We start from the raw sequence: 24,917 nt of genomic DNA on the forward strand, positions 1-24,917 counted from the left end.
ATAAATAAATAAATCTTAAAAAAAAAAAAAAGTAAAGAATCACATACATTATCTGCAGAAAGGATCTCTCATCCCAGGGCTCTCTGAGACTCTCCTCAGCCTGTATTTGGTGGGGCTGAGGGCAACATGGGGATGCTGATGAGGGACTTACCTGTGAGCCACTTGAGTACCCTACCCTGTTGATGAGGCAATGCTGATTGCCTGGTGGTGGGAGCTTTTCCAAGTTACCAGGAGTGGGGAGCCACACTCAGGCTTAGCTTCCAGGAACAGTGTCCAAAACCACCCCACACAGCAGAGTGGGCTTTAAGGGAAAAGCAATGACTGTTACAGCAACCCACAGGAGACTCCACCCGAAGGAGAATCCACATCCCAGAGACACCTACTCAATAGGGAGACTACCTGACAGGAAACTCCTGTTGCACTGACCCAAGATCAATAGCCACAGCAGCTGTGTCCAGAAGGTCCCGAATCAGCCTGTAGCCATTGTGTACACAGACCCCTATCCTCACCGCAGGAGTCTCTGCAAACACACAGCAGCAGGTCTGAGAGATGCAAGAAGGCGGTTCAGTTCAGCTCAGTAACCAGTGTTGGTTCACACTTCGAGAGTCGGACCTGGAGTGATTTCTTTTAGGTATGTTTAAGCACAGCACAATTTGGTGAAAAATTTCCTGGCAATAATGAACTCAATCCCTTGTGCACAACAAAGTTTAGGACATGACTCTTTGGGCTGGAGAGAGGTCTCAGCGGTTAAGAGCACTGACTGGCTGGGCAGTGGTGGCACACGCCTTTAATCCCAGCACTAAGGAGGCAGAGGCAGGCGGATTTCTGAGTTCAAGGCCAGCCTGGTCTAAGGATTGAGTTCCAGGACAGCCAGGGCTGTGCAGAGAAACCCTGTCTCGAAAATCCAAAAAGAAAAAAAAGAACACTGACTGCACTTCCAGAGGTCCTGGGTTCAGTTCTCAGCAACCAATTGGGGGGCTCACAACCATCTGTAATGGAGATCTCATGCCTTCTTCTGGTGTGTCTTAAGACAGCGACAGTGTACTCACATACATAAAATAAATAAATAAATCTAAAAAAAGGAGAAGAGCATGACTTTTTGTAAAATACAAGTGACATCTTCTGTAAGATATTGACTGAGAAAGCGGGCTCAAGATAAGGGTCTTTGAGAGGAAAGCCCCGCCACACAAAGAGCACAAAGGTCACCAGGCTATGAACAATGTCTGCTCCCAGCCAGACATTTTCTGGCTAGAAAACAGATTATACAGTTCTCTCTTGGAAGAGTCAACTGTGTGTTTAAAATTCCTGGTTCCCCTAGTGCTTATATGTGAGCACAAGGACTTGCATGCCTCCTACACACACACACACACACACACACAAAGCTAGGCTGGACACAGTGGTCCTGGTGACACAAGGTTTTCTCAGTTAGCTCTCTCTCTTCAAGTGTACCTCATCATGGTGGAGCCTGTCACTGCCCATGCCCTGATGACAAAGGAGCCTGGGCTACCCAGTTCTTAGGTCACTGTCCATCCATGACGGTGTTGGGTTAGTTTTATGTCAACTTGACACAAGCTAGTGTCATCTGGGAAAAGGGAATGACAATTGGGGAAATGTCCCCACTAAACTGAACTGTGGGCAAACCTGTGGGACATTTTTTTAAAATTATTTTTTGGATTTTCAAGACAGGGTTTCTCTGTGTAGCTCTGGCTGTCCTGGGGCTCACTCTGTAGACCAGGCTGGTCTCGAACTCAGAAATCTACCTGCCTCTGCCTCCCAAGTGCTGGGATTAAAGGCATGCACCACCTCCGCCTGGCTGGGTTGTTTTCTTGATTGATGATTAGTGTGGCAGGGCTCAGGCAACTGTGGGTGGTGCCACCTCTGGAGAGGTGGTCCTGGATGGTGTAAAAAAAAAAAATCCAAGCTGAGCATGCCACGAGGAGCAAGCCAGTAAGCAGTTACCTCCGTGGTGTCTGCATCAGGTTCTACCTCGAGTTCCAGCTCTGACCTCCCTGATGGATTGTGATCAGGATACGTGCGCTGAAACAAACCCTTTCCTTCCCAAGTTGTTTTTGCTCGTGGTGTTTATTACAGCAAGAGAAACTTGCTACCATCTACCAGGTGGGGAATTCTTTGATAACACAGGCATTTGAAGGGCTGGGGTGCCAGCCTGGGTCACCAGTGGCTGTGCCTCTGTCAAGCAGATATGAACTGAAGTTCCTGAAAAGACGCCGTACCTGGAAGGCTGCGTGTGTCACTGATTGGGAAGAGGTTGGAATGTTGCAGATCCAGAGCCAAATTATCTGGTGCTATCTCTGACCCCTTGATAGCCATTCACTGCCCTCCTCTTATGACAATCCCGTGAGACCTTTCAGGTTGTCTTAAGAGATCCCTATCCTCCCGAAACCTTAAAGCTAAGAATGTCATCAGACAGCATCTGAGGTCTCAACAGTGTTTACCCACCGTTGTGGAACCTGATGTTCCCATCACTGTGTTTGAAAAGCTGATTTTACGACTTTCTTTGTTCTGTCACCGTGAGAACTTCATGCAACCATACGACATTGGCGTCACTCATGTTTGGCTCCAGAATAAATGCTTATTCTCCTTGAGATAATAACTGTTTTAGTCAATAGGATATCCAGAGCAGGGACCACTGAGCTGGGAATGTAAAAGACTTCCACACTGGGCCATATGTCCAGTAGAACAGTGGGAAAAGCACCAGGGTTCCTCCGCGTGAAGTCAGAACCGCCTCTGTTCTGAGACAGGAGCATGACACTGTCTCCCTACTGGTCAACCGGCAGAAAGAAGGCCCTTCATCGGTGGGTTACAGTGGCCCAGCCTGCAGAGGGAGTGGCTGGAGGACACCCAGATTCCTTTCTGCCTGCCTGTCCCATGCGTCAGCAGCACGGAAATGCAGGCTTCCTGGAAGATTGCAGCTCCTGCAGCTGGCGAGTCTAGCCGCCCCCGGAGAACACAAACAGGAAACCCAGGACCTCAGCTGGTGGCCGGGCCTTTGTCCCGTCTCCAGCGCTCCACCCGGGCATGCTCGTTAACTTAGAACTTGCTGCTTGGGGTTGTGGGGTTGTGGGGGGGGAGAAGCTTCCAGCTTCCTAAACATCTGCAAGAACAAATTTAATAAAACCAGTAGTAACACCATTCCCAGGCAACTCTTCCCGTCTAGTCCTTCCGTGCTTTATCGCACGGCCTTTGAAATGCAGAGGTATTGTTATAGAAGCAGAAGGGGGAAGACCAATGGCTGATTACCTACCGCAGAAGAAAGAAAGGGAGCGGCTCCTGGTGTGTGGCTCCTTTCCTGGGCCTCTGCCCTTTTGAGGCAATGGCAGCGCACACACAACTGTGTTCCTAGCCATGTAGTCACTCTCTAGATGGCTGGCTTATTTTGTGTGTTTTAGTGTGTGCGTGTGTGTGTGTGTGTGTGTGTGTGCAAACCCATCTGGCAGAAGTAGAAAACTGACCCCCCAAAGGTTGTCCTCTGACCTCTACACACAAACCCTGGCACATGTATGCCACATAGCACAGCATCAATCAATCAATCAATCAATCGAAAGAATTAAGCCTTTTTCCCCCCTTCCTACCACGTGAGAAGGAAGACGTTAGGTAATCATATCCAAGCTGTGCTGTGTTGGTTGACAGGTCCGCCTGCCAAGATTGTCTGAGCAGAAGGAGGCAGCTGTGAGGATACAGAGGGAATTTGGAGAATATCGCCCCCACTCCCACCCTACTGTGCAGAGGCAGTCCTACTATGTGCAGGAGCACTGAGCAAGTGGCCTCACACTGGCCTCTGCTTAGCCCAGGTCCCTGCTGCCCCTTTCTACGAACACATATTTAGTGATTTCATGGTTATCTTCAGCAAAGCCAGTGACCAGTCTTATCTGCATGACCCACCCGTGTGTGGAATGGCTGTTCTTGGCTGTCATCTTGACAATCTGGAATGAGCTATTCTGAATGTCAACTTGACTAATCTGGAATTAACTAAGATCCAAAGGGCGGGGCACAACTGTGAGAGATGTTTTCTTTTTTTTTTTTAATTAATTTGTATTTTATATTTATGCTCTGGCTGCATGCATGTCTGTGTGAGGGTGTCAGAGCCCCTGGAACTGAAGTTACAACAGGTGTGAGCTCCATATGGGTGCTGGGAATTGAACCTGGATCCTCTGGAAGAACAGCCAGTGCTCTTAACTGCTGAGCCATCTTTCTAGCCCCGGGATTGTTTGTTTGGTTGGTTTTGTTTGAAGTGGGAAGACCCATTTTTTTTGTTCGTTTGTTTTGATTTTTCGAGACAGGGTTTCTCTGTGTAGCCCTGGCTATCCTGGAACTCACTCTGTAGACCAGGCTGGCCTCGAACTCAGAAATCCACCTGCCTCTGCCTCCCAAGTGCTGGGATTAAAGGTGTGCGCCACCACCGCCTGGCGGGAAGACCCATTTTTAATACATATCTTTTGAAGTAGGAACATCTACCTTTAATCTGGGCCACAGCTCCTGGTAGTAGCCTATAAAAAGGATTTGCAAGAAGGAAGCTTGCTCTCTTTGTCTGTTTGCTCTCGCTGGCAAGTCCATTTCTTCACTGACTTTAGAGCTTCTCTGGGATTCCAGTGTGTACTGAAGACCAGCTGAAACATTCAACCTCATGAACTGAATGACTACGGGACATATATATAATTTACCAACTCTGTTCCTCTAGAGAACCCTGAATAATACAGTGTATCTTAGACTCAGTCAATCAGAGGTCTCCCCTGGGATAGCCCCACCCCCACCTCTGTACTGCTAACATTGTCAAAGGGCAACAATTTTGCAACTTGGATAGAAAGCCAGAGCCCTTCTCCGCATGCATAGCTTTCTGTGCATGTGCAAGGCACTGGCTTCAATCCCTGGTCTTGCCGGGAGGAAAAAATAAAAAAGGTTGATTTTTTTTCCCACCAGGATGCTCCGAATCCTGTGGAATAGAAACCTCAAGTTCGGGGCTGGTGAGATGGTTCAGCGGGTAAGAGCACCGACTGCTCTTCAGAAGGTCATGAGTTCAAATCCCAGCAACCACATGGTGGCTCACAACCACCCTCAATGAGTTCTGACGCCCTCTTCTGGTGCGTCTGAAGACAGCTACAGTGTACTTACATATAATAAATAAATAAATCTTTAAAAAAAAAAAAAAAAGAAACCTCAAGCTCAAACAATCATAGAGGGTTTTGGTGTCTGCAGCTAAAGTTAAGAGAGACCACAGGCAGGTTTGTTCCAGGGAACCAGCAGTGCTAACCACAGACTCAAGCCCTTGCCAACTCCACCTCATCCTAAGCCTAGATCCCACCATGGTGACCAGATGGCTAGTGGTGTCGGCTCAGAGCACACTGTCCCCAAACATGACCCTTGGGAAAGTTGATGCAGGAAGGAGCTGTGCTAGTTTAAAAGGTTAAGATTCAACCTTGGAGATGCTTGTGGGCATGGCTGTGGGGGGTGTTGCCAGAGAGGTTTGACTGAGGAGGGATTGACTTCCCCCAGTTTATCACAGTTAGGCTACAACCTTTGCCCTCTTTTCATATCCCTCCATGACTAATACCCTTCCTAAAACCCAAGCATGAAAATACACAATGTGCCGGTCTCTCAGGGTCCTCCTTTCCTTGTGAAGTTTCTCCATATCCTGTAAAACTTACAAGCAATGAGACTGAAGAGATAGTGCAGTGACTAAGAACACTGGCTGCTTACGCAGATGGACCTAGATTCAGTGACCAGCATTCTTAACTTTTTTTTTTCCCCCAAGAGAGGGTTTCTCTGTGTAGCCCTGGCTGTCCTGGAACTCACTCTGCAGACCAGGCTGTCCTCAAACTCAGAAATCCGTCTGCCTCTTCCTCCCAAGTGCTGGGATTAAAGGCCACCACCGCCCCGGCAGTGGCCAGCATTCTTGACCCTGCCCTCTGTAACTCCATTTCCAGGGGATCAGATGCCCTCTTCTGACTTCCAAGGGCACTGCATGCATGCGGTATATGGACACACCCGAAGGCAAAACACCCATACACAAGAAATAAAGAAAATGGAAAGACATTAAAATCTTACAGGAAGAAATCGTGCAGGCTGCCTGCTTGTTAAGCCGTCTTCTGTCACAGGGCTTCAGCTGTGTGCTCGGCGAAGGTCAGTGGGAATGCTTTCGACTCTCACGAAGCACCCACAGTGAGCCAAGCTTCCCCCACCAGGGTGGGGGTGGTAGACGCAGCAAACTATATTTTTCTCTTCCTTTCCATTCATCAAGGTCCGACAGATCCACTGGAGAAGCCTGCCCTCCGTGGTGGCCTATGCTGCTTGGCTGAGACCCAGTTATTTCCGGAAGCTGGAAGTGGTGACTTAATATTGATTGTCCCCTGAAGTCACAATACCCTCTAGAGGTGAGTGATGTCAATACTGCACTGTTTTAGCTCCTCTACAAATGTTCCCCAGAACCATGTTCCCTTCAAGCAGGGCAGCTAGATTGTGGAGCTGCCTCATCTACTGGGAAAACTGGGGCCCCTGACCCTGTGTGGAGACAGATGAGCCTCTGGGGACAGAGGCCAAGAGATCACCAACTTGACCCACTCCCCACCTTGTCCCTGCTTTCTGTGCCCCCTGCCTTCCTTCTGACCCAGGTTTGGTCCCCTTTGGGCCCCCGGGGTCAGCATATGGTACAATGACACACTTTGTAGGAGCTATTGGGGATGGAGAGTGGACCACACATAGAATATGAGAAGGATTCAAGGGTTTGGACCCCACCATTGGAAGAATGAGATGAGGAGGAGCTGGGAGCCCGTGAATGTGTCTCTCCATAGGTTGGGTATCCAGCAGACAGCTAGGAGCCTGAGTTTGGAGTTAGGGTGAGAGCTGAGATCAACAAGGTCGTAGGTTGGTGGTCAGCAAGTGGAGGCAGGAGATGAGCTGTAGGCAGAAAGAAGTGCAGGCTTGGCATGACTTCAGGAAGCTTGGAGGCAGAAGTACACGCTCTGGTAAAGCCACCTACGTGCCCCCACCTCTGGTCTGGTCTCCCTAGGACACCAAGGCCTCTTTGTACCTAGAGGCAAGTCATAGGGGTGTGGGAGTGGTTCTGAGCCTCCAGCCCCGACTTCGTGTATCTACGAAGGGCTGGGCTGGAGACTCAGAAGGGCAGGGACAGCGACACACTGACACTCCAAGGGCCGAGGCAGCAGACAGAGAGCCCAGTACCCGCACCTGGGTCAGGCCTGGGCGAGCAGGTCGGACGCTTGGGGACGCGGGCTGTGTTTTCCAACTCAGATCTCCGGTTTCCCGTCTCACCGGGCGCATGCGGGTAAATGTGAGGGCTGGCAGCGGGTGAGGAGGTGACACAGGGCCAGTGTCCCTCGGCTCCCTCCCGCCTAGAGCTAGATCCACCTACCGTGGTCCCGCCCACCCTGGGGACTCCCCGCTGTGCGCTCTGACGTTGGGCGGGGCCTGTTGGGGAGGGGCCTGCCCCGGGGCGGGCCAGGTGAGCGGCAGGAGTTGCAGAGACCAGGTGAGGTGCTCGGTGGTCCGGTGAGTCTCCCCCTTGGGGACCTGCTCGGCTGGGGAGGCGCGGTTCCTATCCCTGGCTCCGGCTTCTTCCTGCCCCACTTCTCCTGGGTGTCCCTCCACTCCCCACCTGTCCCCGCTTTCTGTGGCCCCTGCCCTTCTTCCGACCCGGTTTCGGTCCCCTTTGGGACTCCGGGGTCAGCACATGGCAGTAGCCCCTCGGCTCCTGGACCAAACCTGAGCGCATCATGGTGGCACCATTCCCGCCTAACAGGTGGCAACACTTAGGCCAGGGCAAATGCTGAAGACGCACTTGGGGCCCGAGGCTGGGGTCTGTCTGGTCACCTTGTCACACTAGGTGCAACTCCCAGGATTTAGAGGCCGCGGGCCTGGGAAGTTCCTTTTAGGTAAGGCAGGCTGCCGCAGGTTTCTTTCGCTTTCCCAAACCTGGCAAAGGCCTCCCAAGAATTCGAGAATTCTTAGGGAGGTGCAGTCAGTGTAGCTAGTGGCTGCCGGGGCCCTGCTAGGGGAACTGCGGAGGCCACTGCGGGGGAGGGGTGGCATTCCTTAGTTCTTTTGGCTGGTGTGGAGAGAGAGACTGCGGGTCGGAAAGGGCCTGGTACTCCCAGGTTCTGCTCAGGGACTAGCAGATTCTAGTGCGCGCCCTGTCAGCCAGAGTCAGAGCGAACTTGGGTCAAAGTGAGAACTCAGTACGCCTCAACAGTTCGGAAAGTAGGCAGTCTTCATTGGCCTCTGTTGTTTCAGGATACGTTTATGAGTTCCCTTGTGGAATGCCCCGCCAAACCCTTCCCCCAGTCAGAGCCAGGATGGAGGAGGGGGCAGGTAACTAGAAGTTTGAGCCCAGCTGTTCCCAGAGGTCAGGTCAGCCTCTTGTCTGTTCCCAGCTCTCAGGAGCCCAGAATCAGCTCTCCGTGGTCCAAGCCAGGGGTGTGTGGGGACTTTCCTGGAGGAGGGTGAAGTAGAACTGGAAGATGAGGTGGGAGATAAGCAGGTGGGTGTGGCCGGTAGGTTGCTGGGTGGTCCAGAAGAGGTCGAGATGGGCGTGTCCCGGGTATGTGCTTGGATCAGCTCAGTTAGTAAAGTGCAGCTTTAAAGGACTGTATACGGTTGGGGGTTTCCTGGCATTGATAGAGGTGGCCTCAGTTACAGAGAACAGCAGGCTGTAGCTAAGTTAATAGGACCTCTGCCTAGCATACACAAAACCCTGGGTTTGTTTCCCTGCCACACATAAACCAGGTGTGTGGTGGCCTGAGGCTGTAATCTCAGGACTTTATCAGATTGAGGACAGAAAGCCATCTATGGCCACATAGTAGTTTGAAGCCAGCCTCAGTGTGTGAGACCTTGTCTCTAATAATAAACCAAAATATATAATAGGGTAGCCAAGAGCTGTCACCTAGAGGTGCCTGACCGTAGATTCTTTTTTTTTTTAAAGATTTATTTTATTTATTTTATGTGTATGAGTACACTGTAACTGTACAGATGGCCGTGAGCCATCATGTGTGTGGCTTCTGGGAGTTGAACTCAGAACCTCTGCCAGGCCCCACTCGCTCCGGCCTTGCGCTCAGTCAGCCCCGCTTGCTCCAGTGTAATTTACTGTAGCTGTCTTCGGCACCAGAGGAGGGCATCAGATCTCATTATAGGTGGTTGTGAGCCACCATGTAGTTGCTGGGATCCGAACTCATGACCTTTGGAAGAGCAGTCAGTGCTCTTACGCACTGAGCCATCTCGCCAGCCCCTGACCATAGATTCTTACCACACAAGAAAACCATCCCAATACCCGAATCACCCTCATCTCACTCATGGGGGGACATTGAGGCGCTGGTTACATGACACAGATAGAGCTTCAGGGGAATTTTGAGAGAGCTTGATTTTTTTTTTTCTTTTCTTTTTTGGAGTCAGGTCTGTCATTTAGCTGGTTTTAAACTCAAGGTGATCCTCCTGCCTCAACTTTCCAAAAGCTGACGTTATAAAAATGAACCACTACACCTAGCCTGATTAGTGGATTTTGAGCCAGCCACTTTCCTCGTGGGGAGTAGCATCTACCCACAAAGTGTTTTAGTGGCCCACCTATCCTTCTTCCCCAGCCGGCCCTTGCCTCTAGCACCCACCCACTTCTACGGATGAGGAAATGGAGGCAGGGGAGCCACGGTCCTAGTGCTGGTAAATGGAAAGCCAGGCTCTTTAGCATCTGCCTTTGTGGAAGTAGGCTGTTATAAGTTGGGGATGTTTGGAAACCCTCCAGCAACTGCCTGCCCTTCCAGAGGTCTGCAGTGAAAGGCAGACAAACATGCATCCCTACACTCTCTCCCTCAATAGCCTGAGGAAGTTCCGGAAGACCTTACCTCTGGCAAACCCAAGGTCCATGGCTTCCACTTAAAAGGACATTTCAGGATACAGGGAAACAGGGTCAAAGCTTAGTTAAAAGTAGAAAGAAAGGTGCTCAAGAAAAGGAAAATAACACAAGAGGAGGCTTCCCAATGAAGGCTCTGTTTTTTTAAAGGGATCTTTAAGGAAGGGCAGAGAGATGGCACAGCCCCTGACAGCACCCATTGCTCTTGCAGAAGACCTAGGTCTAGCACCCATGTAGTGGCTCACAACTACCTGTAACTCCAGGGAATCCGACGACACCCTCTTTTGACCTCGACGGGCATGTGCATTTTTATTTTAAATGTGTGTGAGTGTATGTGTGTGTGTCGGTGAGTGTGTGTGTGTGTACAGGGAGGGAGTGGGCATGTGCACTGGAGTGCAGGTTCCTGTGGAGCCCGTTAGAGGAAGTCAGGTCCCCTGGAGCTAGGTTCCACATAGTTATGAGCTACCTGACGTGGGTGCTGGGAACTGAGCTTGAGCCCTCTGCCATCTCTCTAGCCCCTAAGTGATTTTTGTTGATGTTTTGAGACAGGGTCTCTCTATGTAGCCCTGACTGTCCTGGAACTTGCGATGTAGGTCAGGTTGGCCTCGAACTCACAGAGATCCTCTTGTCTCTTGCTTTCTGAGTGCTGGGATTAAAATCATGCACCACCATGACTGTCCTCTAAAGGATAATTTTTACATAAATGTTAAGCCCTGGGGTTAAAAGAATAAGAGGGGTTTAAGGAAGGATTTTTTTTTTTTTTTGAGGCAGGGTTTCTCTGTATAGCCCTGGCTGTCCTGGAACTCACTCTGTAGACCAGGCTGGCCTCAAACTCAGAAATCCACCTGCCTCTGCCTCCCAAGTGCTGGGATTAAAGGCATGGGCCACCACTGCCCGGCCAAACAAGTATTATTATTTTTTTGTTTGTTTGTTTCCAAGACAGGGTTTCTCTGTGTAGCCTTGGCTGTCCTGGAACTCACTCTGTAGACCAGGCTGGCCTCGAACTCAGAAATCCACCTGCCTCTGCCTCCCAAGTGCTAGGATTAAAGGCGTGTGCCACCACCGCCCAAGGAAGGAATTAAGATACAGCCAAGCATGAGTATGGGCTTCTCAAAGGAGAGTTGATAAAGTTCTTAGCATTAGCCATACATACCATTTTAATTTGATTTTCATGTCACATCTCAGAAGGTTGCTAAGAATCGTCCCTTTTATTTTTTTCCCCTCTCTCTTTGCTAGGTAAAATTAAGGGTGGTTCTGGAGGTGGGTGAGATTCTAATAAAGTTAAATCAAGAACCACTAAAGTTGCACAAGGGTCTTGGGGTATGTTGTCCTGTAAACGGGGTTTCAGGTGAAAAACCCTAGACAGTCTGAGGTTTTGAGCTAGGAATAGAGGCCTTAAGCGGGTGTTGAGTGGGCTAGAATTCTGTTTCTCATCTGGGAAGAAGCCAGGGGGGGGTGTGTGTGTGTGAGGGCACCTTTCTCTTCTCATGACTTCGTAATTTTCCCTTCCTTTCTATCCCATGCCACAGACATTAGCACGGTGATACAAATGAATTTTCTGTCTCTTATGCTGAAACTCAACTTCCCCTGCTATTTGGTTGAATTTGATGCTTGAGGAAGATGTCCCGTAGGTATCCAGCGGCTTCTTGAGTGGCTGCTGTGGACAGCAACAGGCTTGGATCTCGACTACTCTGTAGGACTTCTGGCAGCCCATTCTATCCAGAGTTTCCGGGTTCCTGGAAGCAAGGCTGGTGGGTGGCTCTCCCTAAGTCCGTGTTTGGGATCCCTGCCTTTTCTATCTCTGTCATAGGCATCATAAGATCATTTGAGCTTGGAGGATAATGTGCGTTCAGTGGAGGTGGTTCAGTGGTTAACAGCTGGGGATAGGGGCCCCACACCCTGTCACAGGCTGTGTGACCTTGAGCCAGTTGCTAGCCACTCTGTGCCTTGGTTTCCTTGCTTGTGAAGTTTCATACTTATGATGGTTTGCATATGCTGGGCCCAGGGAGTGGCACTACTAGGAGGTATGGCCCTGTTGGAATAGGTGTGTCACTGTGGGTGTGGCTTTAAGACCATCCTCCTAGCTGCCTGGATATCAGTATTCTTCTAGCAGCCTTCAGTTGAAGGTGTAGAACTCTCAGCTCCTCCTGCACCATGCCTGCCTGGATGCTGCCATGTTCCCACCGTGATGATAATGGACTGAACCTCTGAACCTGTAAGCCAGTCCTAATTAAATGTTGTCCTTGTAAGACTTGCCTTGGTCATGGTGTCTGTTCACAGCAGTAAAACTCTAAGACAATACTCTACAGTTGAGATGTCAAAATGAGTAGATTTTTGCAAGTGCCCCAAACAAGTCACACAGCTTTGTGAGCGATCATGTTAGCAGTCACTCTGCCTGTGGCCTTTGGGAGCAAGCCTAGGTGTCGAGTGAATTTGCATGTTGCAGATCCTTCCCTGTTCAAGGCCAGTCAGCTCCACCTTGGGAGCAAGAAAGGACCTTTCAGCTGGAAGGGGCAGGAGCCAGGGACTCTCAGAAGGAACTGGTTAGGCCGGTCTGGATTCTGGAGACTTCTAGGAGTCACCTTGCCTTTCCTCCACTGGAGGGACCTGGTGCGTGGGCTGGGGTTCGCTGGGCTTGTGATCTGCAGTAAATTGAAACCCTGGGGTCTCAGGACAAGCTCTGAGCTAGTGTCTTGGTCTCTCTGAGATCTCTGCAGATGTGCCACCCATCTCTCAGGCTGGGCAGATGGGTGTGTGTGTGTGTGTGTGTGTGTGTATGTACATTGTGTGTGTGTGATAGTAGGTTTTATTTCTCCATCTCTAAAAAGATTCATTTTATGTTTTTTTCCTTTTTTCTGCCTCTCTCTGTCTCTCCTCTCTCTTCTCTCTTCTCTCTCTTTCCTTGATAGTACATTCTTTTTTATTTATCTTTAAAAAGATTCATTTTATGTTTTTTCCCCCTCTGTGTGTGTGTGTGTGTGTGTGTGTGTGTGTGTGTACACTGTTGATCAGAACCCTCAGAGACCTGAAAAGGGCACTAGATCCTTAGAATTGGAGTTCCAGGCAGTTGTGAGCCACCTGAGGTGGGTGCCGGGAACTGAGTTCAGGTCCTTGAAAGAGCTGGAACTCCCAAACATGGAGCCATCTCTGCAGCTCCCTATTTATCCCTTTTGAGGAAAAAAATCTGTCTTATTTTTTATTTTTTCATTACATGTATGTGTGTGCACCTGTGTGTCTGCACACGTGGGTTTGTACACGTGCGGGCAGGTGCCCAGGGAGGCTGGCGGGGTCTTGAGTCCCCCGCAGTTGGAGTCAGAGATGGCTGGGAACTATTCTGGGAACTGAACTTCAGTCCTCTTCAAGAGCAGTGTTCCTAGCCACGGAACCATTTCTCCAGCCCCTACTTAACTATTAAAGATTTATTTTTTTATTTTATATGTATGAGTGTTTTGCCTACATATATGTCTGTGTGCCATGTGTGTGTAGTGTCCCAGAGGCCAGAAGAGGATCTAGTTTAGATCCCCTGGAACTAAAGTTATGGATGCTTCTTAACTCCTGTTAAGTATAGGAAGGTCAATGTAGAACTGTTGGGTCCCTGAGGATCTCATTTGGGCTCCCAAGGAGCAGACTTGAATCCAGGCTGGACTTCAGCCAGTGGTGATGGTTGAAGCTGCTTATGGATTCCTTGCCTGGTGTGGGACTGTGCGTTCTAGGTAACAAGGACAGTTTATGCCAAGGCTCAGAGGTGGTCACAGCTCGGTGTTTGCAGCTGTAGGAAAAGGCAATGAGTGGAAGTGTTCCGTCTCGTTTTCTGGAGAGCAGCATTTGGGTGGGGGATGGGGCTTCAGGAAGGAAGCCATCGATGTGAAGAAAGTTGAAGCAGATTGAAAGTTGAAGCATCGGGTAGGCGTTGTGAAGTCAAGTCTGGTGCTAGGGTCGGGGTGTGGGGTGTGTGTGTGTTCTGATGGTTTTTTTTTTTATTCTTAACTCAACATACCTAAGATCACTTGGGAAGAGGGAGCTTCAACTGAGGAATTGCTGAGGTCAGACTGGCCTGTGGGGCCATGTCTGTGAAGGACTACCTTGATTTATGATTTGCATGGGAGGGTCCAGTCCGCTGTGGGCAGCACATCCCGAGGCAGGTGGTGTTAGCATTTTGTCTAAGCTCCACCCCACAGGTACTTGGCAACAGCCAGGTGTGCCTGACTCACTGTAAAAGGGGCTGCTCGCCCCCTCCACTCGCTCTCGCTCCCATTCTGTCCCTCTCCCCTTCCTCCCTCTCTTCCCTTCCCCCCCCTCCACGTGCTCATGGCCTGCCTTTACTTCTCTATTCCTCCTCTCTCTCTTTCTCTCTCTCTTTCTCTGCCCTACTACCCCCCCCTCTCTTTTTTTTTAAAAGATTTATTTTATTTATTCATGGTTGTACAGATGTCCATGAGCTATCATGTGTGTGGCTGCTGGGAATTGAATTCAGGACCTCTGCCGGGGGCCCCCCCACCCTCTCCGGCTCGCTCTGGCCTCGCTTGCTCCGGTGTAATTCACTGTAGCTGTCTTCAGATGCACCAGAAGAGGGCGTCAGATCTCATTATGGGTGGTTGTCTCAGGACCTTCGGAAGAGCAGTCAGTGCTCTTACCCGCTGAGCCATCTCGTCAGCCCTCTCTCTTTTTAAAAAAGAATTATTTATCTTATGTATGTGATGTGAGTACACTGTTGCTCTCTCTCTTCATATACTCCAGAAGAGGGCATCAGGTCCCATTACAGATGGTTGTGAGCCATCTTGTGGTTGCTGGGAATTGAACTCAGGACCTCTGGAAGAGCAGCCTGTGCTCTTAACTGCTGAGCCATCTCTGCAGCCTCCTCTACTACCCTCTCAACTCCCCTCCCCATGCCCTGAGTAAACTCTATTCTATACTATACCATCGTGTGGCTGGTCCCTCAGGGGGAAGGGATGCCTCAGCATGGGCCCGTGGAGGCACCCCTCTTCCCCCACATCTGATTACACCTCCACCAAACATATCCCTCCTCTCTTCAACTTTTTATAAACACATCAGGTGGGCCTGAGCTGTATAAACAGACTAACAGCATGAGCCAGTGAGCACGCTAGTAAGCTGTGTTTCTCCTTTGCAGTTCCTGCTTGCACGGCCCTACCCTGATTTCCCTCAAAGATGAACTCTGACCTGGAAGTATAAGATGTAACAATCCCTTTCCTTAAAGTTGCCTCAGGTCAGAGTGTTTTATCACAGCCACACACACAAAAAAAAAAACCCTACCAAACTGAAACAAGGATGTTTGAGCCTGAAGCTGGTCATCGAGGGCTGGATCCAGGCTTCAGCGTCCTCTGGGGAGAGCAGAAGGCCAGGGCCCCCGCCCAGCACTGAACATGGGTGGTGGGAGCTGTGACAGAGGTACCAGCTATCCCCAGATGGTGACAGGAAGGGCCCCAGACTGTGAGTGTGAGGCTGGACAAGGAGGGACCTTGAACTGGCTCCTGCCAGTCAGCCATATATGGACTTCACCCATCCCCCACCCGACTCCACTTGGATCTGGATTCTGGTGACTCCTAATATCTCCCCCTGGACAAGTAAGTAGTCTGTGTGTGCCTCCTGCCAGCCCCAGGGACCATGTGGTGTTGGTGGTAATGAGCAAGCCTTGAGTAGACTTCTGGCCACAAGGTAGCTGAGACAAAAAGAAAAATGATCCCTGGCGATGGTGTGTCTGAGGTGCATGCCTCTTTTTTTCTGAACCTTGGAGAGTTAGGCGTGGTGGCATGGGGCCCTTCTTCTGAATTCGGAGAGAGCCTGGAGGTGTGCACATTCCCTGAGCTCTTTATTTGTGTGTCCCACCTCCCCCACCTTAAGCTGTGTTGCTTAAGGTAAACCCTGCATTAATTTGCCCAAAGTAAGCAGGTACTCATTTGTAGCTACTGCATTAAGATAATTGCTATAAGGGTCTGTTTGTGTAATATGCAAACACATTTTGACAGCAACAAACCATTTTGCTGTGAATTATAAATAGACCCCTTGGGTGGTTTGGAATCTGTTTTGCATAGCACGCCTGCTGCTGGATCGCCTGCCTGTTCTGGTCTTTGGTGCTGATGAAGTACTGACACTCTTCTCATAGATGCCGATGGCTCCCCCGGGAGTAAGTCTCATGGGGGAGACTCTGGGACGCAAGTAGAAGCAATGGACACAGGCAGGCTGGGAGACAGGACTGAAATTCAGCAGCACTGAGGCAGGATAAAGGGTCTGTTTGCAGTGTGACTTGTCACTCTGGCATGTTTGAGGGGCCTTGACTATGCTGGCCCTGCATAGGGGAGTGGGGGCGGGGTGTGCTCTCAAGCCCCTGTTAGAGTTGTGAATTTCTGGTCATCCCTAGTGGGAGCTGGGATGTTGAGGCAGTGTTAAGAGGACTGACTCTCCTGTGGGAAAGGGAGAATTCTCCAGAGGGAGGAAGGTAGATAGAGGCCAGACAGTGCCTGTGGTCAGGTCTGAGACAGGATTTTTTTTTTTTTTTCAAAATAAACCAAATTTTTTTAACTTACAATCACAATACAGTTAGTTCAGAGAGGCCAGTCACTTGCCCAGTAACCAGCTGGGAAGCCTCAGGGAGCCCAGCTGCAGCAGAACCAGCAGTCTTTTGGACCTTGCTCTCTAGAGATCAAGCAGTTTCTGGAGAGAGCTCAGAACCAGAGTGATGTCAAGCTCTGTGAGGGCTTCAACCAGGTGCTGTGGCAGTGCAGGATTGCAACTGCTTTAATCTAATCAAGAGATTCAAGCTGAAGAGATGTAAAGTGGGTTCTGTATAATTGATAGTACAAGTGTGGACCCTTAGATTTCTAACAGCTCCATTGCGTTGGAATGGCCGTGAAAGAGATCTAACTATAGACATTTACTGAGGCTTGTAGCGTTGGTTACGGAGACAGGACTTTTTTGTTTGTTTGTTTGTTTTCGAGACAGAGTTTTTCTGTGTAGCCCTGGCTGTCCTAGAACTCACTCTGTAGACCAGGCTGGCCTCAAACTCAGAAATCTGCCTGTCTCTGCCTCCCAAGTGCTGGGGGATTAAAGGCGTGCACCACCACTGCTTAACCTGAGGTAGGATTTTTTTAAAACATACATTGGTGGGAGCGGACTAGGGAGATGGTCAATGAGGAAGGGTGTGTACAGTGAATGAAGCTTGAGTTTAGGTCTCCAGTGTGGCCATGCACTTGTAACCCCAGCCCCGGGTTACATCTTCATCATTTCTGTACATAGTGAGCTCTTCCCATGGTCCAGAACACCAGGAGTCAGGTGATACTGAAAGCAGTGTAGGATGCTGGGAGAGCCTTGCTCTAACTCCCACTCAGTGGCTGCAGTGGGAAGGGGGTACCTTGTTCTCCCCAGAAAACAGCTTCCTGGCAGTGGTGCAGGGCTGACTATGCAAACTTCCGAACAAAAAAAATCTGGCCTGTGCCAAGGAATAAAGACTTTGAGCTTGTAAAAGGAAAAAGATCCGAGCGTTGGTTGGCTAAAGCAGAGGACACAGGAAAACGAGACCTTGCTGCTTCAGTGGCCATGGGTATGGGCTCTGCACAGATGCTTGGGCCTGTGGCTGGCCTGAGGCCTGGCCTCTCAGCCATTACAGGTTCCTGGCCGGCTGCCTCAGGGTGTATGTGTCCTGAGCTGTGGCTTCTGAGGGCCAAGTTCCTTCACTGGCTTCTGTAATAGATTTTCCCTTTAAGGCATGGGCACAGGGTCCCAGCCTGGGTGTCATCCCACACCAGCTAGGTCCCCAGTGAGCTGCTTTCCATCGTCGATGATTTTGGGTTTGAGGGTGCAGAAGGGAAGGGGGGCTGGTGGAGCCTGGCACTTGTGTCCTACACCCTGCCAGGGAGGTAAACCTGATCCCGAGTGTGCATCTGGGGCCTGGGCCGGTGGCTCCTCAGCTCACAGCCTAGAGTTAGGTGACGTGGAAAAATACCAGTGCGGGCCCTGGGAGGCTGGGGGATGGCTGCCACAGGGCCAAGTCTCTACATGAGGTATAGGAGGGCTGAGCCATCCACACTGGCGTAGGAAGGAATGTCAGGGACAGGACTAGGAAGTAGGTGGTCCAGAATTACAGGTGCTTTAGTCAGGCTCCATGTGTCTCTGTGTCTGTTGCTGGTGTGAGATACGTAAGAAGGGATGCCTGAGACACACAAGGCCCCTCTCTTTCTGTCTCCTCTGGGCATCATACCCTTGGCCCTCCCCTGGGACCTTTATCTCCTCTGTTTGTCCCCAACTCTGGATGTCCTTCTTTCGGGATCTCCTGCCAACATTGCCCTGGCAGCCCCAGGAACTTGGGCAGTAAGTTTAGCAACCACCCTGCTTGCCTGTCTGGCCACCCAGATGGGGCAAAGCTCCAGGCCAGGGCCACACAGCATCATGGTGACAGAGTCTCTCCCAGGGTACAGATGGCAAGGGCTTCAGTGAAGGAGGGAGATCAGCTCGGGGAGGGGGGAGGATGTGTGGCAACTCACAAGGAAACTAGAAATGTCACTGTCAACATGAGAGAAGCTGCAGAAATTAGGGGCAGCTAGGTCCTAATGACCTACTCTCTGGTTCGAGGTGACCAACTTAACAACGCCCCTACAGGGAGAACTCACTCACCCGGTGGACAACTTGCAGACGTGTAAAGCCAAGAGTCATGGGCTTCCTGTCCTGGGCACTGACCTGTGGGTGATCTTGGGTTAGTGTCTCCATTACGCAGCACAGAGGTGATAACCACAGGTATAGGTTCTCCCCAGGGCACTGTGGTTTAAGATGGGTGCTTCTCCTCCATCACTACCTCCAGCTCCTTTGCTAATATTTCTGTAACTCGAAGACGGAGAGGGGTGGGCTTTTGTTTTGAGACAGAGTCTTGCTGTGCAACCCAGGTTGGCCTCACACTTACTAGTCAGTACGATGTCACCAAGTGTATGTATCCTGGAGCCATAGTGCCAACAAGTTTCGTACCTTAGCCTAGAGGGGTCCCACCTCCCTGCTCATTAGAGCTGCTGAGGTGCCTTGCCTGGGGTGATGTGTCCTGGCTATGGTTTTGGTTTCCCACCTATATTTGAAGACATGGACTTTGTCAGCTCTACTGTTTTTGTCAATGAAATGACGTCTGTCTGTCTGTCTGTCTGTCTATCTCTCTGTCTCTCTGTCTCTGTCTCTGTCTCTGTCTCTCTCTCTCTCTCTCTCTCTCTCTCTCTGTGTAAATCAAATGTCAGTGTCTAGTGTCTTCCTTAGGCACTCTCCACCTTGTTTTCTGAGACAAGGTCTCTCACTGAACTTGGAACTTCCTGATTCCTGTAGCCTGGCTGGCCAGTGAGCCCCGGGGCCCGTCTTGCACCGTCTCCGCAGTGTAGGGGTTGCGAGTGTGTGCTGCTGTGTTTTGCTCTTTTACTCCGGTCCTAGAGGAGCTGAGCTTGAGTCCCCATGCATATACGCCAACCCATATCTGAGGCCCTGCAGTTCTTTGGTATAGATCGGCAGACTATCTTTGTCACTCTTAAAGCTTGAATTTTACTAATTCTAATTGGCAACCAGAGGAGTTTTTCTTCTTTGTTTTGTTTTGTTTTGTTTTGTTTTCGAGACAGGGATTCTCTGTATAGCCCTGGCTGTCCTGGAACTCACTCTGTAGACCGGGCTGGCCTCGACTTCAGAATTCAGGGATCCTCCTGCCTCTCCCTCCTAAGTTCTGGGATTAAAGGAGTGCGCCACCAATGCCCAATTCTACTAGAGTTTTTAAGTGCTTTATAGGACAGATATTAATAGGGTGGCTTGGGGCTTCTTAAAACATGTGAAATAAAGATTTTTTTAAATTGGCTTATTTTCATGTTATAAATATGAGTGTTTCGTCTGCATGCATGTGTGTACACCAGTGTGTGTGTGTGTGTGTGTGTGTGAGTGTGTGTGTGTGTGTGTCTGAGAGAGAGAGAGAGAGAGAGGAGAGACAGAGACAGACAGAGAGAGACAGAGATTAACGGCACCCAGAGGTGCTGGGGGTTCACATGACAGCCTGGACTGTGGGGTCCCACACCTCTCCGTGGGCATCTTCCTGTTGAGCACCTCAGGGAGGCAGTGGCAGAGTTGGCCATCCTTGTGCTCGACCACCAGCTCTATTTCTGCATGTTTGAGGGAAACTGAACTCCCTTTGCACAGCATCCGGCAGCAGCAAGTGGTACTTTCTGGGGTTCTAGCTCTTGGGCCTGGGCGCCCGATCTCGATACTGTGTGTCTGGCATCTGGATCCCAGCCCTCCAGAGCCTGGTGTTCTAGATCTCAGCCTGGCTGGCTGAGACTCTGAGCCTTTGATGACTCTCTGGAGCTCTTTTAGCAGCTGAGGCCCTCGTTTTCTTCACTTGTTTTATTGTTTCTGCCCTAGCATCTGGAAATCTCCATCTGTGCTTATTTTGTTGTTGTTGTTGTTGTTATTTGTTTATTTTTTTTGTTTTCTTTTGAGAAAGTACATCACTACAAATGCTGGCTGGCCAGGAAATTGCTAGGTAGATCAGACTGGCCTTGAACTCACAGGTAGCTGTCTGCCTGTGCCTCCCAAGTACTGAGATTAAAGGCATGAGCCACCACACACAGCTTCAGGGTCCCTCTTCTTGCTACTGCCATTGCCACGGCTGCTATTGCCACCGCCTCCCTTTCTTCCTGTTATCTGCTCATCGGTCTCTACCTATAACTCAAGCCAGACAAGACTCCTCTGGTATGGAGAGGGGAGATGGGCAGGAAGTCCTGCCCCTAGCTAAGGAACTGTTGACAATTGATAGTTGCCAGGAGAAAGAGAGTCAGGGTTTTGTTTTGTCTTTAAGAATGTAGCCCCTGGTAAGTGGACCATGTTCCACCGGAAGGCCATAAATCCAAGAATACATGGGCAGTGCAAATGTGACTTTTTGTGGGTTTAGAAGAAGAAAACAGAAGACCGGAAACTGGGTGGGTAGGGAGGCAGGGGTGGATCTGGGAGACAAGGAAGAGGAATGTGACCACTATCAAAACAATTGTATGAAAGGACTCATAAAAATGAAGGAGAAAAGATCAGAACTAAGCAAGCAGTGGACACCAGTGAGAAGCCTTTAATGGCCCCAGGCCTGCAAAACCAGGGGCAACGCAGGAAACTGCCTTCCTGCGACTCACAAAGGGACTCCTTCACATAACCCGCTCCTGTTGATGGAGTAGGAGAACTGCCCGAGAGTCTGGCAAGGGCGTCTTTAACAAGGGAGGCCTTCATTCAAACTCTGCACCAGTCAAGAGCCTTCTGATGGGTCACCCGGGGAAGTGTTGACCCTCAGGTCTGGGTAGAAATGGCTGCAGGGTCATGCAGGGTTCACTGAGGCTGTGACAGGCAGAAATCCAGGGGCAGGGTGTTGAAGTGGGTGTGGCCGGACCCTGCGTTAGGAGACAGAACTGGGCTTCCACAGCAAGCAGCCGCAGTTGTCATGGGGCTTCCCAAAGGCCCTGCATAGCTCAGAGCAGCGGCCTGCTGGTTATTTGGCAGATAATGGTGGGGAGGAGGGCACTAAGGAAGGGTCTAATAGCCTGCTTTAACATCTCTCTGACTCCCAACATTCTCAGCTTAAAGCAAACAAACAAACAAAATACCTCCGAGAAAGGATGGTTACAATGAAGGCTAACCATTAATGGTCTGCCAATAGTATTTCATAGTGATTTGTCAACGCTTAGCTCCTGACCTGGTGCCTTAGTGAGTCGTAAGTCCCCCTAACCTAGCTTAACTCCTAACTCCCTTTAATTCCTGTGTCTCCAACAGAGCTATAGAGACAAGGAAGCAGCAGCCACCCTGGGGGCCACAGGAGGGCCCACGGTGTTGTCCATGGCTGGCCTGGACCCCACGCTGAGCACAAGTCACCCATTCTATGATGTGGCCAGACACTGCATCCTGCAGGTGGCAGGTAGGTTAACTATCTGGCTGGTCCCCGAGACTGATCGGTATAGCCTTTAGGGGCTTGCAAGGTAGTGAGCTATCCCAGGCTGCCTCCCTCTAGCTGGGCAACTGAAACGAAGGACATAACAAGAACAAGAGAACTCACCAATGTTCCCACACAGCAACAACAATGGCACCTGTGTCCCGAGTGCTGTCTGAGCTGCTCAGGGCAGTTCCCCATAAGTGGATGTTGTCATCAAGTGAGGACACCATGCTGTGTCTCAGCCACAGCAACAGACATCTGTAAAAATTCATATGGCAAGCAGCCTGCTCTCGCAGGCTGGCGGGAGTCAGGACAACGTTCTGCTACGTAGAATTTAGGCCTGAGGACCTCTCGGCATGACTTAGAGCCTGACCCTAAGTCCGCCACACCAGCTGTCATGGTTGGCTCTTCCTTCTAAGGACCTAGGATCCTATCGAGGTAGTGGACAAGGAGTACTGTCCCCAAATAATTGAAAACCTCAGAAACAGGAGTAAAGGGTGTTCTGGCACCTGCTGAGCGTAGGAGAAATCATAAGATGGCTAAGACCAATGGGCACTTGGTTGTTTGAAACTTTTAGTGTCCTTTTTAAAAAGCTTTAGACTTGGGATGGAGGGATGCTAGATCAAATATGGAGGACATGGATCCACATGACACATATCAACAAAAGAGAGGAAAGAAATGGTCATCTTAAAAAAAAAAGATATATTTAAAGACTATCCTCAGACACATTGGATCCCATTACAGAAGGTTGTGAGCCACCATGTGGTTGCCAGGAATTGAACTCAGGACCTCTGGAAGAAGGGCCAGTGTTCTTAACTGCTGAGCTATCTCTCCAGCCCCCTATTTAATGTTTCTTATTTGTCAAATATTTATAAATAGAATCCTTTAGTGAACATTTAGTCTCAGCACGTGGGAGACAGAAGAAGGCAGATCTCTGTGAGTTCCAGGGCTGCTGGGTCTACATAAAGAAATTCTGCCCCCTTTAAAAAAACAAAAACAAAAACAAAAACAAAAAAACATAAAACAAACAAAAAGCAAAGTTGAAAAAAAACCCACCACTTTTTTATTTTATGTTTATAAGTATTTTGCCTACCTATATGTTTGTGCACTGTGTATGTGCCTGGTACTCTCAAAGGCCAGAAAGGGTGTTGGATCCCCTGGGACTGGAGTTACAGATGACTGTGAGACCCTATGTAGATGCTAAGAGTCAAACCCAGTTGTTCTGAAGAAGTTGACTCTTAACCTGAGCCGTCTCTCCAGCCCCAGAGCCCATATGTTTTTTTAAAAGAACTTTTCAACACTTTGTGTGTGTAATGTGTATGTGTGCATGTATGTGTGCACGCATGTACAAGTGCACACATGTGAGTATGTATGTGTGCATTTGAGACAGGGTCTCTGACTGAATTCAGAGCTCACTGATTGGCTAGACTGGCCAGCCAGCCTTCTCTGGGGATCCACCTATTTCTTCCTCAGACACTTGCCATCATACCAAGCTAAGATTTTGAATAATAACATTAGAGTATTGCTAAGTTTGGAGACTTGAAAATCTAGGAACCAGGAACTCTGCATATGGCCAACCTGCACCATGTCCCTTGTACACTTGGAATGCATGTGTACTTTATACTGTTGGGTAATGTTGTATCTTTCAGTGAGGTTAGGTTGGTTAATGGTGAGTGTATCTATGTGTGTGTGTGTGTGTGTGTGTGTGTGTGTGTGTGTGTGTATGTCCATGTGTGTGGTATGTATGTCCGTATGTGTGTGTGTATGTACACGTGTGTGTGTTTGTTGTGTGTGTCCGCGTCCACATGTGTGTCTCTGTGTGTGTGTCTGTGTATGTCTATGTGTATGTATGTATGTATATATATATATATATATATATATATATATATATATATATGTGTGTGTGTGTGTGTGTGTGTGTGTGTGTGTCCATGTGTATGGTGTATGTGTGTGTCCATATGTGTATGTATATCTATGTGTATGTATATGTGTCCATGTGTGTGGTGTATGTGTGTGTCCATATGTGTGTGTATGTCTATGTGTGTACCTCCATGTGTGTGTGTCCATGTGAGTGTGTGTGTGTGTGTGTGTGTGTGTATTTGTATGTGAGTGCAGGTGCCTACTGGCTAAAGGCATCAGATATCCTGGAACTACAGTTACAGGTGGTTGTGAGCTTCCCAACATGAATACTAGGAGCTGAACTTGGGTTCTCGGCAAGAGCAGTAAAGGCTTTTAACCATTAAGCCTTCTCTAGCCCAAGAGATGGTTTTAGAGTGTTAAGCTGGAGGCTGAGCTGAGCTTCTGGACTGAGGATGGGGTCCTTATAGCATAGATAAGATCCAGAACCTAGAAGCAGGACCTGGAGCCGAGGCCATGGAGGAACACTGCTTGGTCCTTCTGCCCATTTAGTCCGATCAGCATAATGTCATCGGTATAGTGGACCAGTATGGTATTTTGTGGAAGAGATGACACACGACTAGAGAGTTAATGTACCCTTGTGGTATAACTGTAAAAGTAAGAAAACAAAGAGCTCCTGGAGGTCCTTGTGACATTTTCTAGATCAGTAGCTGCATACCATGTACCAGGATATATGTTAATCTGCACAACCAAGGACACTACGTCTGGAGTCGGAGTCACTACTTGATTAAGTTTCTGATAGTCAGCCGTCATTCTCTGTGATCTGTCTGTGGGAGCCACTTACCCCTTCCAATTCCTTGATGGTGGCACTAATTTCTATAATTCCTCTTGGGATACAATATTGTCTTTGGTTTACTATTTTCTTTGATAAAGGCAACTCCAGTGGTCTTCATTTAGCTTTTCCTACCCTAACTCTGTATGTCAGGGAACCAATGTGGGAATTCTGCCAACTTCTAAGTATATCTATTCCAGTTATACTTTACTGGAACTGGGGAAATAACTACAGGATGAACTTGGGGACCCACTGGACCTCTTAGAATATAGGGCTTTAACCAAAACTCCATTGATCACCTGACTTTCATTTGCCTCTACTTTAAATGGGAGGCTTATTTGGGGGAAGAATTTGTAAAACCAGTTTCCTAGGAGTGTTTGGAAGGAAAGGGACAGAGAGAGAGAGAGAGAGAGAGAGAGAGAGAGAGA

General features: G+C 49.4%; 1 protein-coding gene across 2 annotated transcripts in view; it reads left to right on the top strand.

Moving 5' to 3' along the window:
• The first annotated feature begins 7,462 nt into the window (after positions 1-7,462).
• Positions 7,463-24,917, top strand: part of Arhgap8 (Rho GTPase activating protein 8) — a 45,343-nt gene continuing 27,888 nt past the window's right edge. Inside the window, exons 1-2 of one of the 2 annotated variants that reach the window (XM_031351555.1) lie at positions 7,463-7,504; positions 21,644-21,785. In XM_031351555.1, the coding sequence (XP_031207415.1) occupies positions 21,707-21,785 (79 nt within the window). In that variant the 5' untranslated portion in view covers positions 7,463-7,504; positions 21,644-21,706. Of the gene's footprint in view, positions 7,525-21,643; positions 21,786-24,917 lie in introns of both variants that reach the window. The other variant, XM_031351562.1, reaches the window with a different exon arrangement.

Source organism: Mastomys coucha, unplaced genomic scaffold (genome assembly GCF_008632895.1).
Source record: "Mastomys coucha isolate ucsf_1 unplaced genomic scaffold, UCSF_Mcou_1 pScaffold11, whole genome shotgun sequence".
Lineage (NCBI taxonomy): Eukaryota > Metazoa > Chordata > Mammalia > Rodentia > Muridae > Mastomys > Mastomys coucha.